The sequence below is a fragment of the Callospermophilus lateralis genome, chromosome 6 (assembly GCF_048772815.1).
Source record: "Callospermophilus lateralis isolate mCalLat2 chromosome 6, mCalLat2.hap1, whole genome shotgun sequence".
In the NCBI taxonomy this organism is placed as follows: domain Eukaryota; kingdom Metazoa; phylum Chordata; class Mammalia; order Rodentia; family Sciuridae; genus Callospermophilus; species Callospermophilus lateralis.
This window is the reverse complement of record NC_135310.1, coordinates 18784080-18807323: the sequence shown is the minus strand read 5'-3', so window position 1 is coordinate 18807323 and position 23244 is coordinate 18784080. Positions and strand designations below refer to the sequence as shown.

General features: G+C 34.8%; 2 protein-coding genes across 5 annotated transcripts in view; one reads left to right on the top strand and one right to left on the bottom strand.

The window, feature by feature from the left end:
- The window catches only part of Lrp11 (LDL receptor related protein 11), an 82833-nt gene that overhangs the window by 6498 nt on the left and 53091 nt on the right, over window positions 1-23244 (bottom strand). The window lies entirely within an intron of this gene.
- Window positions 1-23244, top strand: part of Pcmt1 (protein-L-isoaspartate (D-aspartate) O-methyltransferase) — a 43198-nt gene that overhangs the window by 15464 nt on the left and 4490 nt on the right. For 2 of the 4 annotated variants that reach the window (XR_013091608.1, XM_076858142.1), the window contains exons 3-7: window positions 1534-1565; window positions 12159-12263; window positions 14782-14902; window positions 15911-15996; window positions 20168-20337. Coding sequence is in view for 2 of the 4 variants with exons in the window: in XM_076858142.1 (XP_076714257.1) it covers window positions 1534-1565; window positions 12159-12263; window positions 14782-14902; window positions 15911-15996; window positions 20168-20337 (514 nt within the window). In the remaining 2 variants the exon portion in view is untranslated. Of the gene's footprint in view, window positions 1-101; window positions 276-1533; window positions 1566-12158; window positions 12264-14781; window positions 14903-15910; window positions 15997-20167; window positions 20385-23244 lie in introns of those variants that run through there. The other 2 variants (XR_013091609.1, XM_076858143.1) reach the window with 2 other exon arrangements.

Sequence of the window (23244 nt, the reverse complement as noted above, 5' to 3'; positions counted from 1 at the left end):
TTCTGCTTTACTTTCCTGGATATTTTTTGGCTTGTGTTTGTTTTTAGAAAGTTCCATATTTAACTCCTTCTCCTGAAGCAGGTTTTGCTGAACTGCTGAGCCTTGGCAGTGGGCGCCTTTGAGGCTTAGAAGTGCCTCAGGATTCTCTCGGCCAGCTGCCATTCTGTCTTCTTTTGAAGCACTGTGACAGTCAGCAAGAAGATCCTGGGGAGCTTCTGAACCCCGAAGGCACCTGCTACCACCGCTCAGTGAAAATTGCTTCAGAGGCAGAGCAGGTAAATAAGTTTTGAGAAAGTAACACTGGAAGAAAAGAAATTAAGAGCCAAATATGAATATGAATTAACATTAGGTGATAATTCAGAAAGTAAATTGGAAAGGTTTATTAGTCTCTTAAGCTACTTTGATTATCTAGGGTTTTTTGTTTGTTTGTTTGTTTGCAGTGCTGGGGATCAGACCCAGAGCCTTGTGCCTACTAGGCAGGAGCTTTACCACTAAGCTTTATCTCTAGCCTAGTTATTTTTAAGTTGGTTTAAATTTGAAATAATTTAGTTTTTCAAATTTTTTTGCATATGTATTATATATAGAAGTCCTTTTTTTAAAAAGGGTAAATTTAGCTGGGGGCACAGTGGAACATGCCTATAATCCCAGGTTCTTGTGAGTTGAGGCAGGAGGATCACAAGTTCAAAGCCAGCCCCAGCAAAAGCAGGGCACTAAACAACTCAGTGAGACCCTGTCTCTAAATAAAGTATAAAGTAAGGCTGTGGCTCAGTAGCCGAGAGCCCCTGAGTTCAATCTCCAGTACCCCCCCAGCACCAAAAAAGTAAATCTAAAGGAAAAATTAAGTATAAAATCTATCAATTCTCAGCTTACTGAAAAAACAATACAAGAATCTGGGCACTGTGGTGCATACCTGTAATCCCAGTGGCCTCAGGGTAGGAGGATCTCAAGTTCAAGGACAGTCTCAGCAATTTACTGAGCCCCTAAGCAACTAAGCAAGACCCTGTCTCAAAATAAAAAGGGCTGGGGATGTGACTAAGTGGTTAAGTTCCCCTGGGTTCAATCCCCCGTACCAAAAAGAAAGAAAACAAACAACAACAACAACCAAAAAAAAAAAAAAAAAAACCTACAAAAGAAATAATTTTTAGAAATAACTTTTAGAGGGGCTGTGACTGTGGCTCAGTGGTAGAGTGCTTGCCTAGTATGTGTGAGGCACTGGGTTCGATTATCAGCACCATGTATAAGTAAATGAAAAAAATAAAGGTCTACTCATCTAAAAAAATTGTTTTTTTAAAAAAGAAATACTTTTAGAAATAGTGTGATCTCTTTTGCTAGATGAGCCTTTTCTCATGATAATATTTTCTGATTTTAATTGCTATGTATCAGTACAAATGTTGGGTTTTGTTTTGCTTATTCTAAAAATAAAAAAGAATTTTTGTGAAAAACAACGTATGGATGTTAGAAAAGGAACTACACGAAATATTTGGTTATGTTTTCACAACTGAATGTATCAGTGGTTCTCTTCTTGTTTTGTAGGTTTCCAAGCAACAATCAGTGCTCCACACATGGTAAGTTGACTTTGTTCATTTAGTTACAAATGGATCACATTTTTCTCTGCCATTATTTTCTTAGGGGAAAAAGCTTTAAAAAGTTTGGTTTTTTTTTTTTTTTTTTTTTTTTTAAAGAATGAGAGAGAGAGAGAGAATTTTTTTAATGTTTATTTTTTAGTTTTTGGCGGACACAACATCTTTGTTTATATGTGGTGCTGAGGATCGAACCCGGGCCGCACACATGCCAGGCGAGTGCACTACCGCTTGAGACACATCCTCAGCCCTTTAAAAAGTTTTTAAAAAATGTTTAAATTTACTTTGTCTTCTGTGAATTATGTATTATTGTAATTATTATATTATTTTATTTATGATATCTAAAAGGAGCTCTTCTTGGTAGAATCTCTCATATTAAGTTTTTTGCATCTGTCATTGCATCTGTCATTCACACTAACTTAACTGGTTATTTAGTGATGAGTTCATTAAGGGAGAGAGTAATTGAATAGTACAGTGGGCATGTTCTAGAAATCTCAAGTTGAGTATTTCACATTTTATTTGGAAAAAATCACTACGGAATGGTTAAGTATAGCAACTATGAAGCCGTGTAATCTTGAGAAGGAACTGTTTTAGTGATCTGGCTCTTTTAATCTATTGGGAATTTTCTTGGGTTTTAAATGTCAGTTGTTTGAATGAGTACTCTGTTGGATTTTGGTGGAGAAAACAATAGCTTTTCTGATTCTCTTCAATTATTTGGGTTGGAGAAGCTTTTTTTAAAAAAATTTTTGTAGTGCTAGGGATCAAACCCAGGACCTGGTGCATGCTGAAAAGACTCTCTACCACTGAGATACACCCCCATCCTTAGAGAAGCTCTTAAATTTTATCCTAAATAAATTTTACATATACATTTATGAACTGATAATAATACTTTAAAAAGTATATTTATTTCTAAAAATTGTATAGAGATGACTTTTTAAAACATGACAAAAACACAGAAGCTGTTAAAAAAAATTAGTGTATTTTTTTTTTTTTTTTTAGATGCATGGACCTTTATGTTATTCATTTACTTCTATGTGGTGCTGAGAATCGAATCCAGTGTCTCACACATGCTAGGCAAGCGCTCTACCACTGAGTAGAGCCTCAGTCCAAAATTAGTGTATTTTTGCAACACAAAAATTTAGGATTTTTGCTGAGTGCAGTTACTCCTACCTATAGCCTCAGCAACTCAGAAGGCAGAGACAGGAGGATTGCAAGTTCAAGGTGAGCCTCAGTATCTTAGCAAGACCTTGTCTCAAAATAAGAAATAAAAAGGGCTGCAGATGGGGGCTGGGGTTGTAGCTCAGGGGTAGATCTCTCGCCTAGCACATGCGAGGCCCTGGGTTCGAACCTCAGCACCACATAAAATTAAATAAATAAAATAAAGGCATTATGTTCAATTACACCTAAAAAATAAATATTTAAAAAAGGGGATCTGATTCAAATGTATGATTTGTCAAGATCATTGTACTATCATGTGTAACTAATTAAAACAAATAAAAAAATTTTTTAAAAAGGGGGGCTGCAGATGAAGCTCAGTGGTAGAGGCACCCCTGGGTTTAATCTCTATTACCTCAAAAACAAAAAAAAAACAAAATTTTTTTTTTTAGGATTTTTGCAGAGAAAAAAATAGTATAGATTAAATTAAAAGAAAAACTGAAAGAAATATTTGTAATACATATGAGAGCATAGGGCAAATTTCAATATACACACACACACACATGTATATGTGTAGTTGTTCAATTAATAAATTAGACTAGTAAATCCAACATAAAATGGGTAAAAACATGATTTGACGATTCATTTGAAAAAAAGATAAGTGACATCAACAGTTAAATAAAATATCACATAAATTTAGTAAATTGCTAATTAGCACTATAGTGAAGAACCATTTGTCATCTATCAGATTTTCAGAAATCAAAAAGTTTGTGCTTTCTATTGGAAAAGGAAAACTCGTAGTCATTTAATTGAATGTTTTGGGAAGGCAAGTTGGCAATATCTATCAAAATGTGAAATAAATATATCTTAGACTTTCCAGTTTTAAGATATTAATCCCATGGTACATTTGCACAAGTAAAAAAACAGCTTATCTACATTGTTTGTTTATTCTATTTTTAGTTTTTATTTTTTGGGGGCAGTACCAGGGATTGAACTTAGGGACACTGGACTACTGAGCCACATCCCCAGCCCTAGTTTGCATTTTATTTAGAGACAGGGTCTCACTGAGTTGCTTAGTGCCTTGCTTTTGCTAAGGCTGTCTTTGAACTTGTGATCCTCCTGCCTCAGCCTCACAATCGCACCAGAAAAAATAATAACTTTTAATAGTCCACTAATAGAGGATCATTAACAAATTATCTACATCCATATAGTGGAATACTCTGAAGCTGTTAAATGAGGAAGTTTTACCAGTATGTGCTATACATATTTTCCATATGTTATCCTATGGGAATGGAAGCTAAAAATGGTTTCTTCTAAACTACAGAAGTAGATGATTGGGGGTATAGGCGTAGAAATCAGGTCAGCTTTTTACTCCCTATCCTTGATCTGTTGCCAATTTATTTCTCTATTCTTATTTCTTTTTTAAATCATGGAATAGAATTGACTTCTTTATGCAATGTCTGTATTGCTGTTACTTTGGAGAACTGGTATCCAATATGTTCGGTGGGGTATGTTTTCAAGTATTAAGGTGAATTCCCCTCACCTCAAAGTTTGGTCCTGGATATCCAGTTCACTGCCAAATAAAACATGGCAGTTATTTCATGGCAAAGGATGCATTTTTAAATTAAAAAAAAAAAAGGCTTTATTACTTACAATTCACATACTAGAGAATTCATTTCCTTTTTTTTTTTTTTTTTTTTTTGTGGTGCTGGGGATTGAACTCAGGGCCTTGTGTATGCAAAGCAAGCCCTCTACCAACTGAGCTATATTCCCAGCCCTAGAGAATTCATCTCTTTAAATGATATAATTTTGTGAGTTTTAGTCTACTCAAGGTTGTACAAACATCACTTCTATCTAATTTCAAAACATTTGCATCCCTTCCAAAAGAAATCCTATCTTGGGGCTGGGGTTGTAGCTCAGCGGTAGAGTACTCGCCTAGCATGTGCAAGGCCCTGAGTTCGATCCTCAGCACCACATAAAAATAAATAAATAAAATAAAGGCATTGTGTCCAACTACACCTTAAAAAAAAAAAAAAAAAAAAAGAAACTCTATCCTATTAGAAGTCATTTCTCATCTCCTGCTCTGTACATGTCCTGGCAACCACTAATGTAGTTTCTGTTTCTGAAGATTTTCCAATTCTAGACACTTGATAAAGATGAAATAATACAATATGTGGCCTTTTGTGACTGACTTTTTATATGTAGCTTAATGTTTTCAAATTTATCCATGTTGTAATATATATCATTACTTTGTTCTTTTTATGGCTGAATAATATTCCATTGTGTAGGTATACCACATTTTGTGTATCCATTGATGAATTGTTTCTACGTTTTTGGTGGTTTTTTTTTTTTAGTATTTTTTTTTTATTAATTTTTATTGTTGGTTCAAAACATTACATAGTTCTTGATATATCATATTTCACACTTTGATTCAAGTGGGATATGAACTCCCATTTTTACCCCGTATACAGATTGCAGAATCACATCAGTTACACATCCATTATGTTTCTACGTTTTGATTATTCTGAATAATGCTGCTGTGGACATTCATGTACAAGTTTTTATCTAATTGTATATTTTCATTTCTCTTGGTTGCATACCTAGTAATGAAATTGCTAAGTCATATGTTAACTGTGTTTTAACATTTTGAGGGACTACTCATCTATTTCCCAAAGTGGCTATGCCATTTTTGCAATCCCACCAGCAATGTATGAGGGTTCCAAATTTTTTCTTCCTTGTCCACATTGTTATTTTCTATATTGTTTCTTTTGTCCATCCTACTGACTATGATACAGTATCTTGTGATTTTGATTTGTATTTCCCTAATGATTGGTGTTGACCATCTTTTCATATGATTATTGGTTATTTATCTCAGGAGAAAAGTCTATTCAAATCTCTTACCCATTTTTTTCATTTTTTAAAATTTTAACTTGTTATATACAACAGCAGAATATATTACAATTTATAATTCACCAATAAAGAATAATTTTTCATATCTCTCTACACAAAATAGAGTCACACCATTTGTGTCTTCATACATGTACTTAGGGTAATGATGTCCATCTCATTCCATCGACTTTCCTACCCCCATGTCTCCTCCCCTTTTCCCCTTTACCCTATCTAGAGTTCATCTAATCCTCCATTGCCCGCCACCCCGCCACCACATTATGAATCAGCATCCTTTAATCAGAGAAAGCATTCGGCATTTGGTTTTTTTGGGGATTGGCTGACTTCACTTAGTATTTTATTCTCCAATCTATCCATTTACCTGCAAATGCCATGATTTTATTCTCTTTTAATGCTGAATAATATTCCAGAGTGTGTGTGTGTGTGTGTGTGTCACATTTTCTTTATCCGTTTATCCACTGAAGGGCATCTAGGTTGGTTCCACAGTTTAGCTATTATGAATTGTGCTGCTATAAACATTGATGTGGCTGTGTCCCTGTAGTATGCTGTTCTCTTACCCATTTTTTAAATTTGTTGTCTTTGGTTTTTAAAAGATACAAGTAAGATTTTTTAAAATATTGGTACAATACATTTAATATGAAATTGATCTTTACCATTTTTTAAGTGTTAAGTAGTATTAAGTACGTTGATGTTGTTGTGCAACTGATATCCAGAATATTTGTTATCTTGCAAAATGAAAACTCTGTGCCCACTCAAAAATGATTCCTCATTTTACCATTCTCCCTATTTTCTTCGTCCCCCAGACTCTGGCAACCACCATTCTGTTTTTTGTCTTAATGAATTTGATTACTCTTGGTACTCACATAATTGCTTATATAAGAAAATCATACAGTACCCGTCTTTTTTCAATATTTTTTTATTTGTCAATGTGTCTTTATTTTATTTATTGATATGCAGTGCTGAGAATCGAACCCAGTGCCTCACACATGCTAGGCAAGCGCTCTGCCACTGAGCCCCAGCCCCAGCCCCTCGTCTTTTTATGACTGGCTTATTTCACTTGTATAATATCTTTAAGGTCCGTCCATGTCATAGCTGGGTCATAATATCTTCCTAAAAAGGATACATTTGTAATCATGCACAGTTTGAATAACCTGTGACTTTTAATAAGCAAAATGTATTTATGTTTGTATATAGTTACATAGTGCATCTGAATTTATGTCTGTATATGTTCATATGCAAATAGTAAGCAAACAGTGTCCTTTGGTGTTTGCTAAACCAGAATGGTAGTAGGATATGATAGTATTAATTGTATTGTATAGACAAGCAGTAGTGATCTTTCTTTTTCTTTTTTTTAAACCAGTGCTGGGGATCAAGCTGAGGGCCTGTACATGCTAGGCATATGCTGTGCTAGGAGCTTCACCTCTGGCCATATACTGTTGTGATTTTGTATTATTTATTCCATAAATCTTAGAGTTATTAAAAGCAGAAAGTGAGGAATCAAAGAGAAATGAATCTGCATATAATGAACCCTAAAATCACAGGCTTGGAAGTAACTGTAGTCCCTGTGATACTTTCCAAAGTCCTAGGTAAAAAAAAAAAAGTGATGTGCATGGTAGGCAGAATATTGAAAGCAACATGTTAAGATGTTAAAACAGCATCCTGGTAGCAGTAAGTACACTGGGCATCAAATTTGGGGCCCTAAATACCATTGCTCAGTAAAAGACTAGAGCTGCTTGGAGAAGTGACTAACACCAGTGAGTGAGGATGTACTCAAATGGTAATACATTGATGTTAGAAGGCATAGAAGCAGGAGAGCCTCCAAGAGACCAAATTTAAAACCATTTGAGAATCAAAAAGAATATTGAAGATAACAGGCATAATAACAGTGAAAAATGCAAGACAAAGAAAAAACCAAAAGCTGTTTTTACAGATAAATGCCAGTTAATATATGTGGAAGGAATAAGGGAATTTTACAAATCATTATTTTGTAATCTTCAGTGTAATAATTGAATTAGGCAGAGATCATCAAAGAATCTGAAATCATTAAGAGGAAGACTGTTGAGAACAAAAATATTCAAGTACTATCAAATTATTACTCCACATATTATTTATTAATTACAAAGAGAAAAATATTCTGTGAAAATAATGTGATCCGTAAGTCATATTTACTCAGTGTAAACCTTACATGTCTAGTAGTGAGATGGCCCAACATCATGCTCTTCCTCGTGTGTTACAGTGGGAGGCTCACATGAGAGCTGTGTAATGGTAATGTTAGAAGTCTTTGACCTGAATCTAACACTCAGGAAATAGACCCATCTCCAATGTGGGGTGTTATATGAAGGGACAACTGAACAGGACTCCTTTAAGGAGTGAATGTTCTGAAGAATTAGTGAAGTGGTGGCAGGTGGAGGAGAGTTGAGGGGAGAGTGTTCTGCATTGACCAATTCAGTGTATGAACCTTGAATAGATTGGGGAAAGATGTCTAAAGAACATGTGAGAGATGATTAAGAAAATTTTTGTGATGAGTATGTTGGATAATACTGTTTTGCTTTTGGTACTGGGGATTGAAACCAGGGGCACTTTACCACTGATTTACATCCCCAGCACTTTTTATTATTATTTTTTGAGATAGGGTCTCACTAAGTTGCTGAGGCTAGCCTGAAACTCATGATCCTCCTGCCTTAGCATCCCAAGTCTCTGGGATTATAGGCAAGAGTATGACCGAAGGCCTTGGCATTTTAAATTTGAATGGAACTTGTAATAGTAATTTAGCACACTCCCTGTTAAAAAGAAACAAGGGTGGGGCTGTGGCTCATTGGTAGAGCACTTGCCTGGCATGTGTGAGGCACTGGTTTGATTCTCAGCACTGCATATAAATAAATAAAATAAAGATAGGTCAACAACTAAAATATATATACATATACACATATATATGTAATTTATATATAATATATATGTATATAATATATATGTAAATTATATATAAACAAAATCCTGCACAAGCATAGTACTGAAAAAAAGAAGAGGAAAAAATTCCAGAGTTTCTTTTGAAGTTTTATTGGGGCAGTACTGCCTATAGAATCTTGTACCTTAAGTCTCTTCTGTTTCTTTGATTTCTAGATTCAAGAAAGCTAGTTATAGGAGTTATTTTGGTTTTTGATTTATTGTATTATACAATACTTACTATCTTATTAAATAGAAATTGTTTAAGCTTTCACAGGCACTGAAATAACATTACTTCAATCCTAAATACTTTAGTATAAATATCAAGGATTTTAATAACACACTCCACAATGCCATTTTACCTAGTAATGTTTCTTGATAGTATATCCAGTCTAGGTTTATACGTTGCCATGTGTTTAAAAATTTTTGGGTTGGGGGGTGCGGGTTAGGGTTGTGGCTCAGAGGTAGAGTACTCGCCTAGCATGTGTGAGGCCCTGGATTCAATCCTAAGCATCACATAAAAATAAAATAAATATATTTAAAAAAATTTTTTTTACAATTAATTTGCTCAAATCAACATCTAAACAGAATCTATACATTGCATATTTTTGGTCTTTTTAGTCTCTTCTAATATTTAAAAAAATTTTTTTTGGTAGTTGTAGGTGGACCCCATACCTTTATCTTGTTTATTTTTAAGTGGTGCTAAGGTTTGAACCCATAGCCACAGCCTCTAGTCTTTTTAAATTTTAATAGATCCCTTTTTATTTTAAATACATTTTATTTATTAACAAAGCTACTTTTTCTATCTTATAGAATTTCATATTGTGAACCCTGTTGTTTCCTTGTGGTGTTTAGTTACTTTAAAAAACATTTGTTTTTTTTTAATTCACTTCTTAAATGGCCTTTTCTGTTGCATCCCATCAAGAGGTCCATAATATCTGATCATCCACTGTTTTTTTTTTTTTTTTTTTTTTGTAATGGAGATTGAACCCAGGGGCACTTATATCCCACCCCTTTTTATTTTATTTAGAGACAGGATCTCACTAGGTTGTTTAGGACCTTGCTAAGTTGCTGAGGCTGGCTTTGAACTTGTGATCCTCCTGCCTCAGCCTGCCGAGCCACTGGGATTACAGGTGTGTGCCATTGTGCCCGGCTCCGATCATCTACTTTTAATGATTGGAATAAGTAGTCTTTAAATTTTTTTGTATTGTTGTTTGAAGTGTACAAATCTTAAGCACATCTTGATGAATGCTGACATGTGTACACCACCCAGTTCAAGATATAGGACAGTAGTGCCTCAGAAAGTTCCCTGTGTCCCTTTCTAGTCAGCACTCAACCCCAAAGTAACCAGTATTCTGGCTTTTATCATCTAAAATAGTTATGTAGAATGGTGAATTCTATTCTATCCTTTATTTTGACATTGCCTATTTTTTGATAATTTTTTTTTAAGAATTTGACTATATTTTAGACTTAGAAATATGGGACTAGCATGTTACTGAACATCTTTCATCTGTTTCAAATGTTACTTTACCTCATTTGCTTTATCATTTGTTTTTTTTCTATGTACCCTCCATATTTATGTATGTATGTATACATATGTATATACATGTGTGTATACACATTTCTCCCTTTTCTGAATAAAAATAAGGATGTTCTTTATATATTCACAGTACATTTGTCAAAATCTGGATTTTAACATTGATGTGATACTGTTAGCCAATTTACAGACTTTATTTAGATTTTATCTATTATTCAGATAATATACCTTAAAGGAAAAGAAAATTGCAGATTGTGAGTTTAATTTGTTTGGTCTTTTTAATTTTCTTTAAAACAACACTGAGGAACAGTTCATCCATCTTGTTTTTATGGCTTTGAAAATTTTTATGAATACATGCCAGTTATTTTACTATTGTATCCCTCAACTTGGGTTTCTGTGTTTTCTCAAATTCAGTATGGATGAGTTATGCATTTTCTCTTGGCATATCCTGGTAGTGATATATCTTAGCAGAGCCATGAGATGTCAATATGTCCTTTTTCTGGTGATGTTAACTCTGATTTAGTGTCAACCAGGTTCCTCCGATGAAAGTTTTTTTTCAGGCTGGACGGGATCTAACTCAGTGACAGAGAACTTGCCTAGCATGTACAAGGCTGTGGTTTAGATCCCCAGTCTTGTAAAAATGGGGGGAAAAGGGGGGGGAATAAAAACAAACTTCTTTTTCTGAACCCAATTGTCAAGCTACTTTTTTTTCCTTTTATAATTTATAGGTGAACACTTTGAGACTGTCTTATGCTAATTCACTAATTTTAGCATCCATTTACAATTTTTTGCTTAGATCAGTTACTACTGAGATGGTTGCCCAAAGACTTGTTTTCTAAGTTCATCATTTATTCTGTATTTGTTACTTGGAAATAGTTTCTCCTGGTGCTTATTTATACACACACACACACACACACACACACACACACACATACAAGTATGCATTTATTTATTACTAAGGACTATGAATATATATGTGGATGTATATTTTTATTAAACAAGTTTGGTAGTCAAGATATTTGTTTCAACTGGATTTAATCATTTTAAACTGTGAAGACACCAGGCATTTAAGGTTGGATTTTGAAATATCATTATTTTCAATTTTATTCTGGAAAAGTTCTAAAATGTAAGTGTATAAAGACAGTAGGGTAGGGAAGTCTTTATTTCTTGGTTTGGTCCAAGGAATAACCAGTATCATTTGGTTTATTTGTGTGTGTGTGTGTGTGTGTGTGTGTAACATAAATTTATCTTCCAACCCTTCTATTTTACTTCTAGGAATTTAACATATAGATAGATATACTTTGTAAGAGTTTTATAAAAATTATTATATTGTTTTCTTATACCTAGAAAAATTTATCTCATCTGAAAATAGATTGGAACTAACATATATTTTTCTTCGTTAGTGTTGTTATAATACTTAAACAGCTGTTTAAGTATTGATGTGAATGGCCTTTCAAAATGTAGTGAATGAGGGGCTGAGGCTGTAACTCAGTGGCAGAGCACTTGCCTAGCATGTGTAAGGCACTGGGTTTGATCCTTAGCACCACAAACAAGAAAATGAAACACTTAAAATAAAGGCACACTGTTTCATCTACAACTACAAAAATATTTTTTTAAAAATAATGAATGAAAAATGAATATGTATTTGTCTGTATATTCATAGAGTGAATGTTTTTCAAAGGAATCACAAGAAACTGATAACATTGGCTGCCTTTAGGGAGTAAAATGTTACTTGGGAATGAGATGGGGATTTTTTTTTTCCCTTGTAATTCCTTTTTTTATCTTTCAACTTTGTATTTTAATTAAATTATTAAATTTTAAAAATTCATACAATGAGTATCTAAAATTACTGAAATGTAATAATTCTAATCTGAGTTTTCTTGTATAGAAATTTCTTATGTAGAAATAAGTATATATGTTTTCATTATGTTAATTTAAGATAATGGTAGAAAGACTGGTTTAAAAAAATGGCAACTTTATATACCATGGTATATAAGAGTCTTGAAAACATTATTTGGTTTGTTTTTTCTTGGCAGCATGCATATGCACTAGAACTTCTATTTGATCAATTACATGAAGGAGCTAAAGCTCTTGATGTAGGATCTGGAAGTGGAATCCTTACTGCATGTTTTGCACGTATGGTAAGAACTTTATTTTTCATTCTGATCCTAACTGAAGTATATTATCTGATTATATTTTTTCCACCATTGGATTTGATTTCTTTGCTTTTTGTTCCATTAACATAGCATCTGGAATATGTATCTCTTAGGATTTTTGTTTTTGTTGTTGTTCTTATAAGTAACAGAACATTTAACCAAACTGGCAGAACTGAAAGGAAATTTACTTTGGTTATATAGTGGAAAAGTTGAGGGATATATCTGGCTTCTTGTGTGGGTGGATTTAAAAGAAGACCAGATGTAACTGACAATGGGTTTCTCTCTGGTTCTTGCTTTGCCTTTGTTTCCTCCATATGTTAGCTTCATTATCAGATAGTACCCCCAGTGACCCCAAAATGGCAGCTGGGAGCTCCCAAACTACATTTTTCCAAGTTCACATCTGGCAGAAAGGAGTAAAGTCAATTCAGTTTTCAGATACTCCTACAGGTTTATTAGAAATGAAGGTAGAGCTTCTTTTACAATAGGAAAAGTGCCTTGTTTATGGTACTTCAGCTTTAAGTGTTGTTGTTGTTGTTTTAATTAGTTATACATGACAGTAGAATGCATTTATGCACTTTGATATACATAGATGGGATATAATTTTTCATTTTTCTGAGTGTACATGTTGCAGAATCATATTGGTCATGCAGTCACATATTCACATAAAGTACTAATGTCTGTTTCATTCTGTCTTTCCTATCCCCATATCCCCTCCTCTTCTCTTCCATTACTCCCCTCTACCTAATTTAAGGTTGTACTTCAGCTTTTATTACCATATTTTTTCTGGTAAATGCCTGTACACAGTATAAGTTGTGGTTCCTTTAAAGCACCATAAAGATTCATCAGTGCTTAGATAATCAAATCAGATTGGTTATATGAAATCTTGTGGCCAGAGACTAGGTAGACAATTTGGGTCTTGTTGAAATGAGGATTTATGGATCTGTCTTGAACTAGATTCCGTGTAACTTGCCATAAGTTTATAATCATCAGATCCACTAGAATGTGAGCTCCAGGAGATGGGAATTTTGTCTGAATTTTTTTTTCATTGGTGTATCCTAAGCATCTAGAATAGTACTTGGCATATAATGAGATCTTGTATATTTTTCAGATGTTGTTTTGTGGAGTCGTGTTCTTGCTATGAGATATTAGAGATTTTTGTTCAAATGGTTAGAAATAGCACTTAATTAGTGACGTGTTATCTATACTTGACATGTTAATGGTTTTAAAGGAATATTCATTTTTTAAATATTTTTATTACTTGTTAATGGACCTAAAAATTTATATGTGATGCTAAGAATTGAACCCAGTGCCTCACACCTGCTAGGCAAGTGCCCTATCACTGAGCCACAAACCCAGCCCCAGTAATATTCATTTTTTAAAATATTTATATTTTAGTTGTAGTTGAACACAATACCTTTATTTCAAGTATTTATTTTTATGAAGTGCTAAGAATCCAACCCAGGGTCTCACACATGCGAGGTGAGTGCTGTACCACTGAGCCACAACCCCAGCCCCAGGAATATTCATTTTAAAAGTTTAAATTTGAATACCTTCTTTTAAAATGATATCAATGTTTTTCACACATGCTAAATACTATTTTAAGTGCTTTTCCTGTATTATTTTTCTAATCCTCATATCCTTTATAGGATATATGCCCCTTTCTTTCTCATAGTCAAGGAACCTGATTCATAGAATGAGAGGTTTATTTGCTAAAGTTATGTAGTTTTAAGTGGTGAAATGTAGACAGGAACCCAGGTTCCTATCTGACTTCACAGGCTTTATTCAGTTAAATGTTTTTACAGGTAATATTGATACTCAAGTCCTTTTCATATTTTTATGTGTTTTATACTTTCCACTAAGAGCAGTAGAATCAGGTGCAGGAATCCCTTCTCACAAAATTTCTATATAAATTTTAATATTTAAAGTTATACTTTTAGGTTAATTTAAGTAAAAATTATTATAGTACCATTAAATATTGGTAGTTAAATCTTACTTCAAAATTCTGGATTTAAAAACTAGAAATCCAGCCAGGCACAGTGGCACACGCCTGTAATCCCAGCAGTTTGGGAGGCTGAGGCAGGAAGATTACTTTCAAAGCCAGCCTCAGCAACTTATCGAGGCCCTAAGCAATTTAGTGAGACCCTGACTCTAATAAAACATAAAAAAGGTGTGGGGATGTGGCTCAGTGGTTAAATGCCCCTGGTTTAATCCCTGGTACCAAAAAGAAGAAAAAAAGAAAAATTTAAATTTTCCAGTATTATCAGCTTTTGTAATTTATTCCAGCTTCTTTATTGATTAAATATAATTTCTCAGTGAGGTTTATAGTTGAGAAAGTTGATGCGACGAATAATTTATAATAAACTGAATGGTGAATAATCTAATTGGAGGATTAGTTCATTTTTTATTTCTCATTGCAGATTATGACTTTAAGGAAACATTTCAGTGATACTTTAGAAATACAAATGTTACCTAATGAGCTATTGAATTATTTTCTCTTTTCTAGGTTGGATGTAATGGAAAAGTCATAGGAATTGATCATATTAAAGAGCTAGTAGATGAATCAATAAATAATGTCAGAAAAGATGATCCAACACTTTTGACTTCAGGGAGAGTACAACTGGTTGGTGGGTATCAGAAAAGTTTTCTAATTTCTTTTCCAGAGGATTTTTTAAAAAATACTTTTTTTAGTTGTACATGGACACAATGTATTTATTTATTTTAGGTGGTGCTGAATATCAAATCCAGTGACTCACACGTGCTAGGCAACTGCTCTATCACCAAGCCACAAACCCAGCCCAGTATATTCACTTTTCTTAAACTAAGAAAACAATTACTTTTTGGAGATTTTTATTTTTTATTTATAAGTCTTTTTCCTTTTTTAATTTTTTTTAAACCAGGGATGGAACCCAGGGGCACTTAGCTCCTGAACCATGTCCAACCATGCCCAGCCCTTGTTTGGGAGAGAGGGGTGGGAAACCGGGGATTGAACTCAGGGGCACTTGACCACTAAGCCACATCCACAGTCCTATTTTGTATTTTATTTAGAGACAAGGTCTTGCTAAGTTGCTTAGGACTTCCCTAAGTTGCTGAGGCTGGCTTTGAAATCGAGGTCCTCCTGCCTCAGCCTCCCTAGCCGCTGGGATTACAGGTGTGTGCTGCCGCACCCAGCCTGATTTACAAATCTTCTAAAGACTAGCCCTTTGTTGGTTTATGCATATCATAACCCCCCCCCATCATGATGTGCCTTTTCATCTTATTGGTCCCCTTTTAATAAATAAAAATTCTTAATTTTTATTTATTAAAAGAGGACCAAGAAGATGAAGGTAGTAAGACTTACCAGTGTTTCCGGTGCTTTCTATGCCTTACTTAAGGCTATCTGAAATCATGAAGATAAATCCTTCCATTATTATTTATTATTTTAGCTCTTCCTGTTTGGGTCTTTGATCTTCCTGACATTGATTTTTGTGTATTTGTGAGGGTAGGGATCCAATTGTATTATTTTTTCATATCAATTATTACAGTTTCATTTATTCAAAAATCTATGATTCCCCTATTTAAACCTCCTGTACTGTAATTCTTATGCCAGGTTTGATGTAAACAGATTTTTGATGCACAACTTGTTTCTCTTTCAGTGGGAGATGGAAGAATGGGATATGCTGCAGAAGCCCCTTACGATGCAATTCATGTTGGAGCTGCAGCCCCAGTTGTGCCACAGGCAGTAAGTTGGGATTTTTTTTTTTTCCTATTTGTATGTTTTATTCAACTAGAACTCTAAAAGTTTTATATAGAAATGGCTTCTAGATGATCTCAAAATATGCTGAAATTTTCATTTTGTGCATTTTGCTTACAATTAGCTGAAATTCTTTTTATTTTCCTCTCCATGTGTAAATAGTGGTATACATGACATGAAAATTATTAAACTATAACATATGGATATCTTATTTGAAGCAGTGTTTAATCCAGGAAAAAACTAGGACAAAAATAGACTGGGAAAATCCCTCAGGATTCATGACATGATAATCAGTTTGGTGTTTTCTTAAATACCAGACTAGCAAAGATTATATTTGGCACAGAGGAGATACCAGAAGATACTCGTCATACATTATATCCTCAAAAAGCATATTCTAGAAATATATTTAATAGAGAAGTGAATCCTATGATAGCATAGCATATATATATATATATATGTATGTACATATATGTATATACAGACACATATACATGATAGAAAAGAAGAATCTTGGGTTAGATTTACTGAAATACCAGGTTTCTATTACACATAGGTTTTATGTAATTCTTGGTTGGATAACCAGGGTCGAAAAGTTTTATCCACTCTCAATCTAGAAAGGGTTGTTTTGTTTTTTCATGTTATTTATTTTATTGAATCTAGGAGAACTTTACCACTGAGCTACATCCAGCCCTTTTTTTCTTTCTTTTTTTTTTTTGGTGTGGTGCTGGGGATTGAACCCAGGGTCTTATATATGTTTAGCAAGCGCTCTACCAACAGCTATATTCCCAACCCCTTTTTTCTTTTAATACAGGGTTTCAATAAAGCTGGCTTCAAACTTACCATCCATGTGCCTCAGCCTCCTGAGTCAGTGAGATTTACAGGCATATGCCACTGCACTTGTCTCATGTTTAGATTAGTTAGAAGATGAAAATTAGGGCCAGGGATGTAGCTTAGTATAGTAGAGTCCTTGCATAGCCTATGCTCTGGTTCCATACCCCACCCCACCCCCCAAAAATGGTGAACACTGGGGGATTTATTCTGGTCATTGATTTACTGCTTACTGACTGAATGACTTTAGGAAAATCACTTAATCTTTCTGGGTATTATCTGTTTTAAAAAATTACTAAACCAGTGATTTTAACACATTTTAATTGAACTATTAATATATATAGAAATTATATGTTATAAATGAACAGTGCAAGAATTTTAACATGAACACGTGAAAAGTTTTTAACTATTCTTTTAATATATTGGCAGCCTCCAGTAAAGAGTTAAAATCTCAAATAGAATTATGTGTAAATGAACAGGATGGGTATGATACTCATCTTTCACATTAAGACTTTGAAATGATCTTGAAGGACAGTTCTAGATTTAGCTCAATGTGAATTTAATTGTTGTAGCACTTGAAGTAGTATAGGAATCTGTAGACATCTGATTAAACTTAAGAGATGTGCTAAAGGGGCTTTCCAGTTTTAAGTGAGCAGAGTAAAATGTTTATGCTTCCCCTGAAATACCACCTAAAACAACTAGGAAAACAAACAGAAACACAAATTCCATATTCCTTTGAACAGAAGATCATAGCCTGCAATGTGGACTCCGTACTGTATATGATAAGATGGAGTTATAGCTGACTCAGAAGGGTAGAGAAAGCAAAAACCAAGTAGATTACAGAGAAGACTATCAATGCAGAAGTAGTTTGCTCTGCACAGTACTGAAAAGATTTAGGAATTGGAGCCATTGGGACATTGGATATCAGAGGAAGCATAAGTCTGAAAAGAAGGTTTGCAGGGCTGGGGTTGTGGCTCAGCGGTATAGTACTCGCCTATTGCATGTGAGGCCCTGGGTTCGATCCTTAGCACCACATAAAAATAAATAAAATAAAGGTATTGTGTCCAACTACAACTAAAAAATAAATATTAAAAAAAAAAAGAAGGTTTGCTGCTGAAAACTCTTGAGGAACAGCTCCCAGCCCTAAGTAAGAAATTTCACCAAAACAGAAAAAACATAATTCTATAATTTGAAAAGATCTACTGAATGCCTCGCTAATGAATTTTTAAAATAAGAAAGAAGAATCACAATATCATCACAGATTTCAGAATTTTCAGGATAAAAAGAAGATTCTAAAAGTTTCCAGAAAAACAAAACCAGATCCTGTTAAGGATTGGCAAGCAGAAAGACTTCAGACTGCAAAATAACAGTGTTAGAATCAACATGTCAGAGAAGCAAACCATCATATTTGGAGCTAAAAATGATTTCCAACCGTGACTTCTCTTTGAATCCATTATCACCAAATGAATAGAATAAAAAATGGCTTTAGACTTGGAAAGCTCAATCTGTCTCACATTTTATGCACTATTTCACAAAATGCTTCTGGAGGAAGTGCTTTAATAATTTCATCAAAAGATGGGAAATGATGGAAGAGAGAGACAGTAGGGAAAACCAAAGAGAGAAAGCCATAGGATCTGGGAAGTAGAGTATCTTGGTCAGAGGTAATAGGAGTTCCCAGGATTATTGTACAGGCAAGTCCCAATAGATCTAGACCTTTCTACAGACAAGACCAAAAAAAGCACCTCTTAGAAGTGAAATTTTCATCAAGAAGCTGTTGAAGAATAGAAAGATTTAGAGACAGTTACAAATTAAGTGAATGAAAAAGAAAAAACTTCAATTTTAGTTAGAGGGAAAATAAAACTATTATATAAGAAAGGAAGCAATCACTGGGTACCTCATGGCTCAGGAACAAACTGTATGTACACGTACACATAACTCAAAATGGCTTTTAAAGAAAAATTATGATTGGTTAAATTGGAGGAAGGAAGTAGACTGTATATTAAATCTCAATCCTTATCTAGCATGTATTTTGAAATATAAAGGTAAATACCAGAAGACCAGACTAAAAGGATTTAAAATGACTGGATTTAGGGAATAAGACTGGGTCTGGGGAGAAGCCATCTGTTGTTTTTACTTTAAGTTTTAAAATTTAGTATTTCTTTGATAAACTTAAAATGAAAAAATTAAAATAGACTTTTGTCAACCAAAGTTTAATTGAGGGCATCCTTCCCTGGGGTAATTTTATCTAAAGTCAGTCTTCTTCTTTATTATTTTTGAATAATGGTGGTATGTAAGGCTATAGTCAAATGGTAACATATGATTTAAATATTTTCCGCCTAGGGGGCTTTTCAGTTCTTCCTTGATAGAGATGTCCTCATTCTAATGCAACGGAACTCTAGCTTTACCTTCCCTCATAATGGTGCCAGTAATCCTAAGTTCAGTCGTGTCACTACAGCTTCCTTATCTTTGCTGCAATGATGCCCTAGATTTTACAATAATAGGACAGGATTTCTTGCTGATTTTTCTACACTTAACACCCCCTTCCAACTCACAAAGATCCGAAACAGGCATACAGTCAGAATTTTCAGCTTTGTCCTTGGCCTTCTCAAGAGGCTAGCTCTGTTAGGTGGTTCAGTTCAGACATGTTGAGCACTGCAGTTGTACCAGGTGCTGTTAGGTGCTGGGCCAGAGGCACAGTCCCTATCCTCAAGGAACTTGTAGTTTAGTAGGGGAGGCTGAGAGGTAAATGAGTGAGTTGAGTCGTGGTAAAACACTCCAAGTATGTATAATTAGCCCCTCTGTATCTGCCAGTTCTGCATTCTCAGATTCAGCCAACCATGGACAGAAGAGAAAATATTTGGGGAAAATAATGTAAACTGCTAAAAATCAAAACTTGAGTTTGCTATATCCCAAGTACTATTCTGAATCCAAGCAAATGAAGTGGTGTGTGGGCCTTGGGTTAGGTATTATAAGTAATTTAGAGATGATTTAATGTATATGGGAGAAGCTGAGCATGGTGGCACACATCTGCATTCGCAGCTACTTGAGAGGCTAAGTCAGGCCAGCGAGGGCAAAAAAACCATGTCTCAAAGAAAATATTTTAAAAGTGAGATAAAATATAAGAGAGGTTGTGCATCGGTTATATGCAAATGCTGTGCCATTTTATATAAGGGGCTTGAGTAATGTGGTTTGAGATGTTCTGAAACTAATCCCGAAGGATGCATGCTAAACAAAGCCCACTTCTGCTTTCTGCACACTGAACATTGCTTATAGTGATGTCAAATTACTGTTAACATAAACTCAAGTGCTTATGTTTTTTTTTTTCTTTTAGCTAATAGACCAGTTAAAGCCTGGTGGAAGATTGATATTGCCAGTTGGTCCTGCAGGTGGAAATCAAATGTTGGAGCAGTACGACAAGCTACAAGATGGCAGTGTCAAAATGAAACCTCTTATGGGAGTGATATATGTGCCTTTAACAGATAAAGAGAAGCAGTGGTCCAGGTGGAAGTGATTTTCTCTTCTGCTCTTACTTCTTCCACACATGCAAGGTGAAAGGGTGTGGATTTTAAGACATTAGAGTACAGAAGCAGTTTTTTTGATTGCCACCTTCATGCTACTCCATTAAAACATCAAAAAATCATTACATTAAACATGTGAAAAAGTTTGCATGGTCTGCCCTTCTTTTGGTTTACCTCATATCTTTGGGAAGCGAGGGGTGAGACTTGATTGGCACATGGTGTTTCTTCTTTCTTTTTATTTTTTTAAGAGATGTTCAACCCCAGCTCAGTACTTTCTAAGGATATTTTATTCATTATCTGCCACTCTGTTTCTATATGTGTAGATCATTTTTATAGCTGCTGCGTGGGCATGGAAACAGAGGCTTTGGTCTGGAAAAAGAGGACCATCATTTCCTGCCTCATTCACTCTCTGTTGCACTGTTGCAAAAAGAAAGAAGGAGAAAAATACAGTTATCTCAGTTTTTGAAAGTGTCAGAATTCCAGAGAGGACATTCTAAGTTTTGGCTTGATTTCCTTCTTTCATTCAATTCATAGATGTATGAGAGCCTGTGTCTGTTTCACATCCAGCCATCATTTCAGATTCACCATTGAGTGAAGTTTTCACTGTTCTGTATTCTAGAACAGCCAATTTTTAAGCTATTCTGGCTATGTTCCTGGGGAGGGGAAGGATTCTATAGATGTTGTTCAGTAAATGCCCAAGTCTCACAAACCCACCCAGAGGCCAGCCCCATACAGGCTAACAGTCTTCATGGCATGTGTGAAGTTCATTGTGAATATAATGCCTGCTTTTGTTCAGTGGTGTTTTTTGGTTTTGTTTGGTTTTGGCATTATTGGGGATTAAACCCAGGACCTCTTGCATGCTAGGCAAACACTCTACTACTGATCCATACTGCCAGCCCCTTTTAAATTTTATTTTGAGACAGGATTTACTGAGTTGCCTGGCTGGCCTTGAACTTTGTAGCTGGGCTACAGACATGCCCCCACAGTAGCTGGCCCTGCTTTTAATTTATGTTACAGCAAAATCTGAATATTCTGTTTGAGGCCAAAACTTTTCCTTCTCTTCGCCTTTCTTCCCTCCCTCCTCCCTTTGGTGAGAGGGAATGCAACTAGTACATGGGAGTGCCATTAACTGAATGCTTGAAGTTGAACTCCAGCTTATAAGGAAGGCTTTACATTTTCCTTGTCTTAGAATCTATTTTCAGTTGACAAAAATATTCTGTTTTTAAGATAACTGTTTTCTTAGTAAGTAAATGATAATTTAAGCTTGGTAGACCTTGATTTGTTTTCTATAAAGAAAGCCATTTTTTGAATGAATGTTTAATTGTAAAAATGATAATGAATCTAACTCAGTTGTTAAAATAGTGTTTTAACTAAATTCAACTTGGCCTTTTCCTAGATATCTCACTAAAAATTATATTTTATCCTCTCCTTTTATAGCTTAGCTGCTTCCTTTGAATTCTGTCCTGGAGTATGGCAATTTCTTAGAAAAATCATTTTAAAAACTACCAGTTTTTTTGGTTAGCATCGGATGTAGTTATTAACAGCTAATAACAACCTGCCTTCACTTTGCTTCTAGTATGCTTAGAAAATTATATAATTGTATAAATATTACCATTGTTTATAAAAGGGACAACTATTTTACTGAAATAACTGAAATTTTATATCAGGTAAAAGCTCAGATTTATAAATTTAAAATGTTTCAATTTATAAAGTATTGAACACATCTGACCTAAAATTTAATGAGGAATGAATTATAAAAAGGCATTTTATTTTTATAACCAGAGGTGGATTTACCATGAAGCTAATGTAGTTGAAGCTCCTGGGCCCTCGCTTGTTAAGGTCCTTCCTGGCCCTGGCCCTAATTCTATATATGTATTTTTAAAAATACATTTATTTATTTATTTATTTAAAAAACTGCATGTTTTAATTTGGGAAATGAGAAAGTGTTCACAAGCAACCCAGAACAGGTGCTAGCAAGTTCATTCCCATCAGTCACACTTGTGGCAGAAGTTCAGGATCTGTAGAATCACTTTGTCCAGTACCTCCTGAGATGCTCTTTTAACTGAGGAATGGTAGGCAGTAGTTACTGGCTCTCATGACAACAAAGGGGCAGTTTCAAGAGCTCAGACATCCCATCTCAAACAGTCACTCTTGATTTATTTTTAAATGATGCTGCTGAGGATTGAATCCAGTGCCTCACATGCTAGGCAAGTGCTCAGCCGCTGAGCTACGGCCCCAGCCCCTATGTATACACTGTTTTCTTTTTTCTTCATAAAGAGGTTCCCCTCCCCTCCCTTCCCCATGCACTCCCCTCCTTTTCCCTTATGTAGTCTCCCTGTGTTGTTCAGTCTTGCCTCAAATTCAGTTTCCTTCTGCCTCACCCTCCCAAGTAGCTGGGATTACAGATGTATGCCACTGTACTTGACTAAGGACTGACTTCTTTTTTTTTTCCCCCAGGTAACATATGTATTTCAATGGCAGATTTTTATATGTCAGTGCTAAGGACATTCTGAATAACATTCATGAACTTAAGTTTTTTTTTTTTTTTTTTTTAAGAGAGAGAGAGAAAGAGAGAATTTTAATATGTATTTTTTAGTATTTGGCGGACACAACATCTTTGTATGTGGTGCTGAGGATTGAACCTGGGCCACATGCATGCCAGGCAAGCACGCTACTGCTTGAGCCACATCCCCAGCCCATGAACTTAAGTTTTTACCCACTATGGAAGGCACTGAGTTCCAGGACTCTTTCGTTCTAACATTGAAGCTTATAGAGCTTATAGTCACATAATCCAAACCAAGACCATGACCAACAGGCAGTTACAGTGTATGGTAGGAAGACTCAGCAGGGAGTAACTGAAGTGTTTAAAACAGGCAGTGAAGTTATCTGA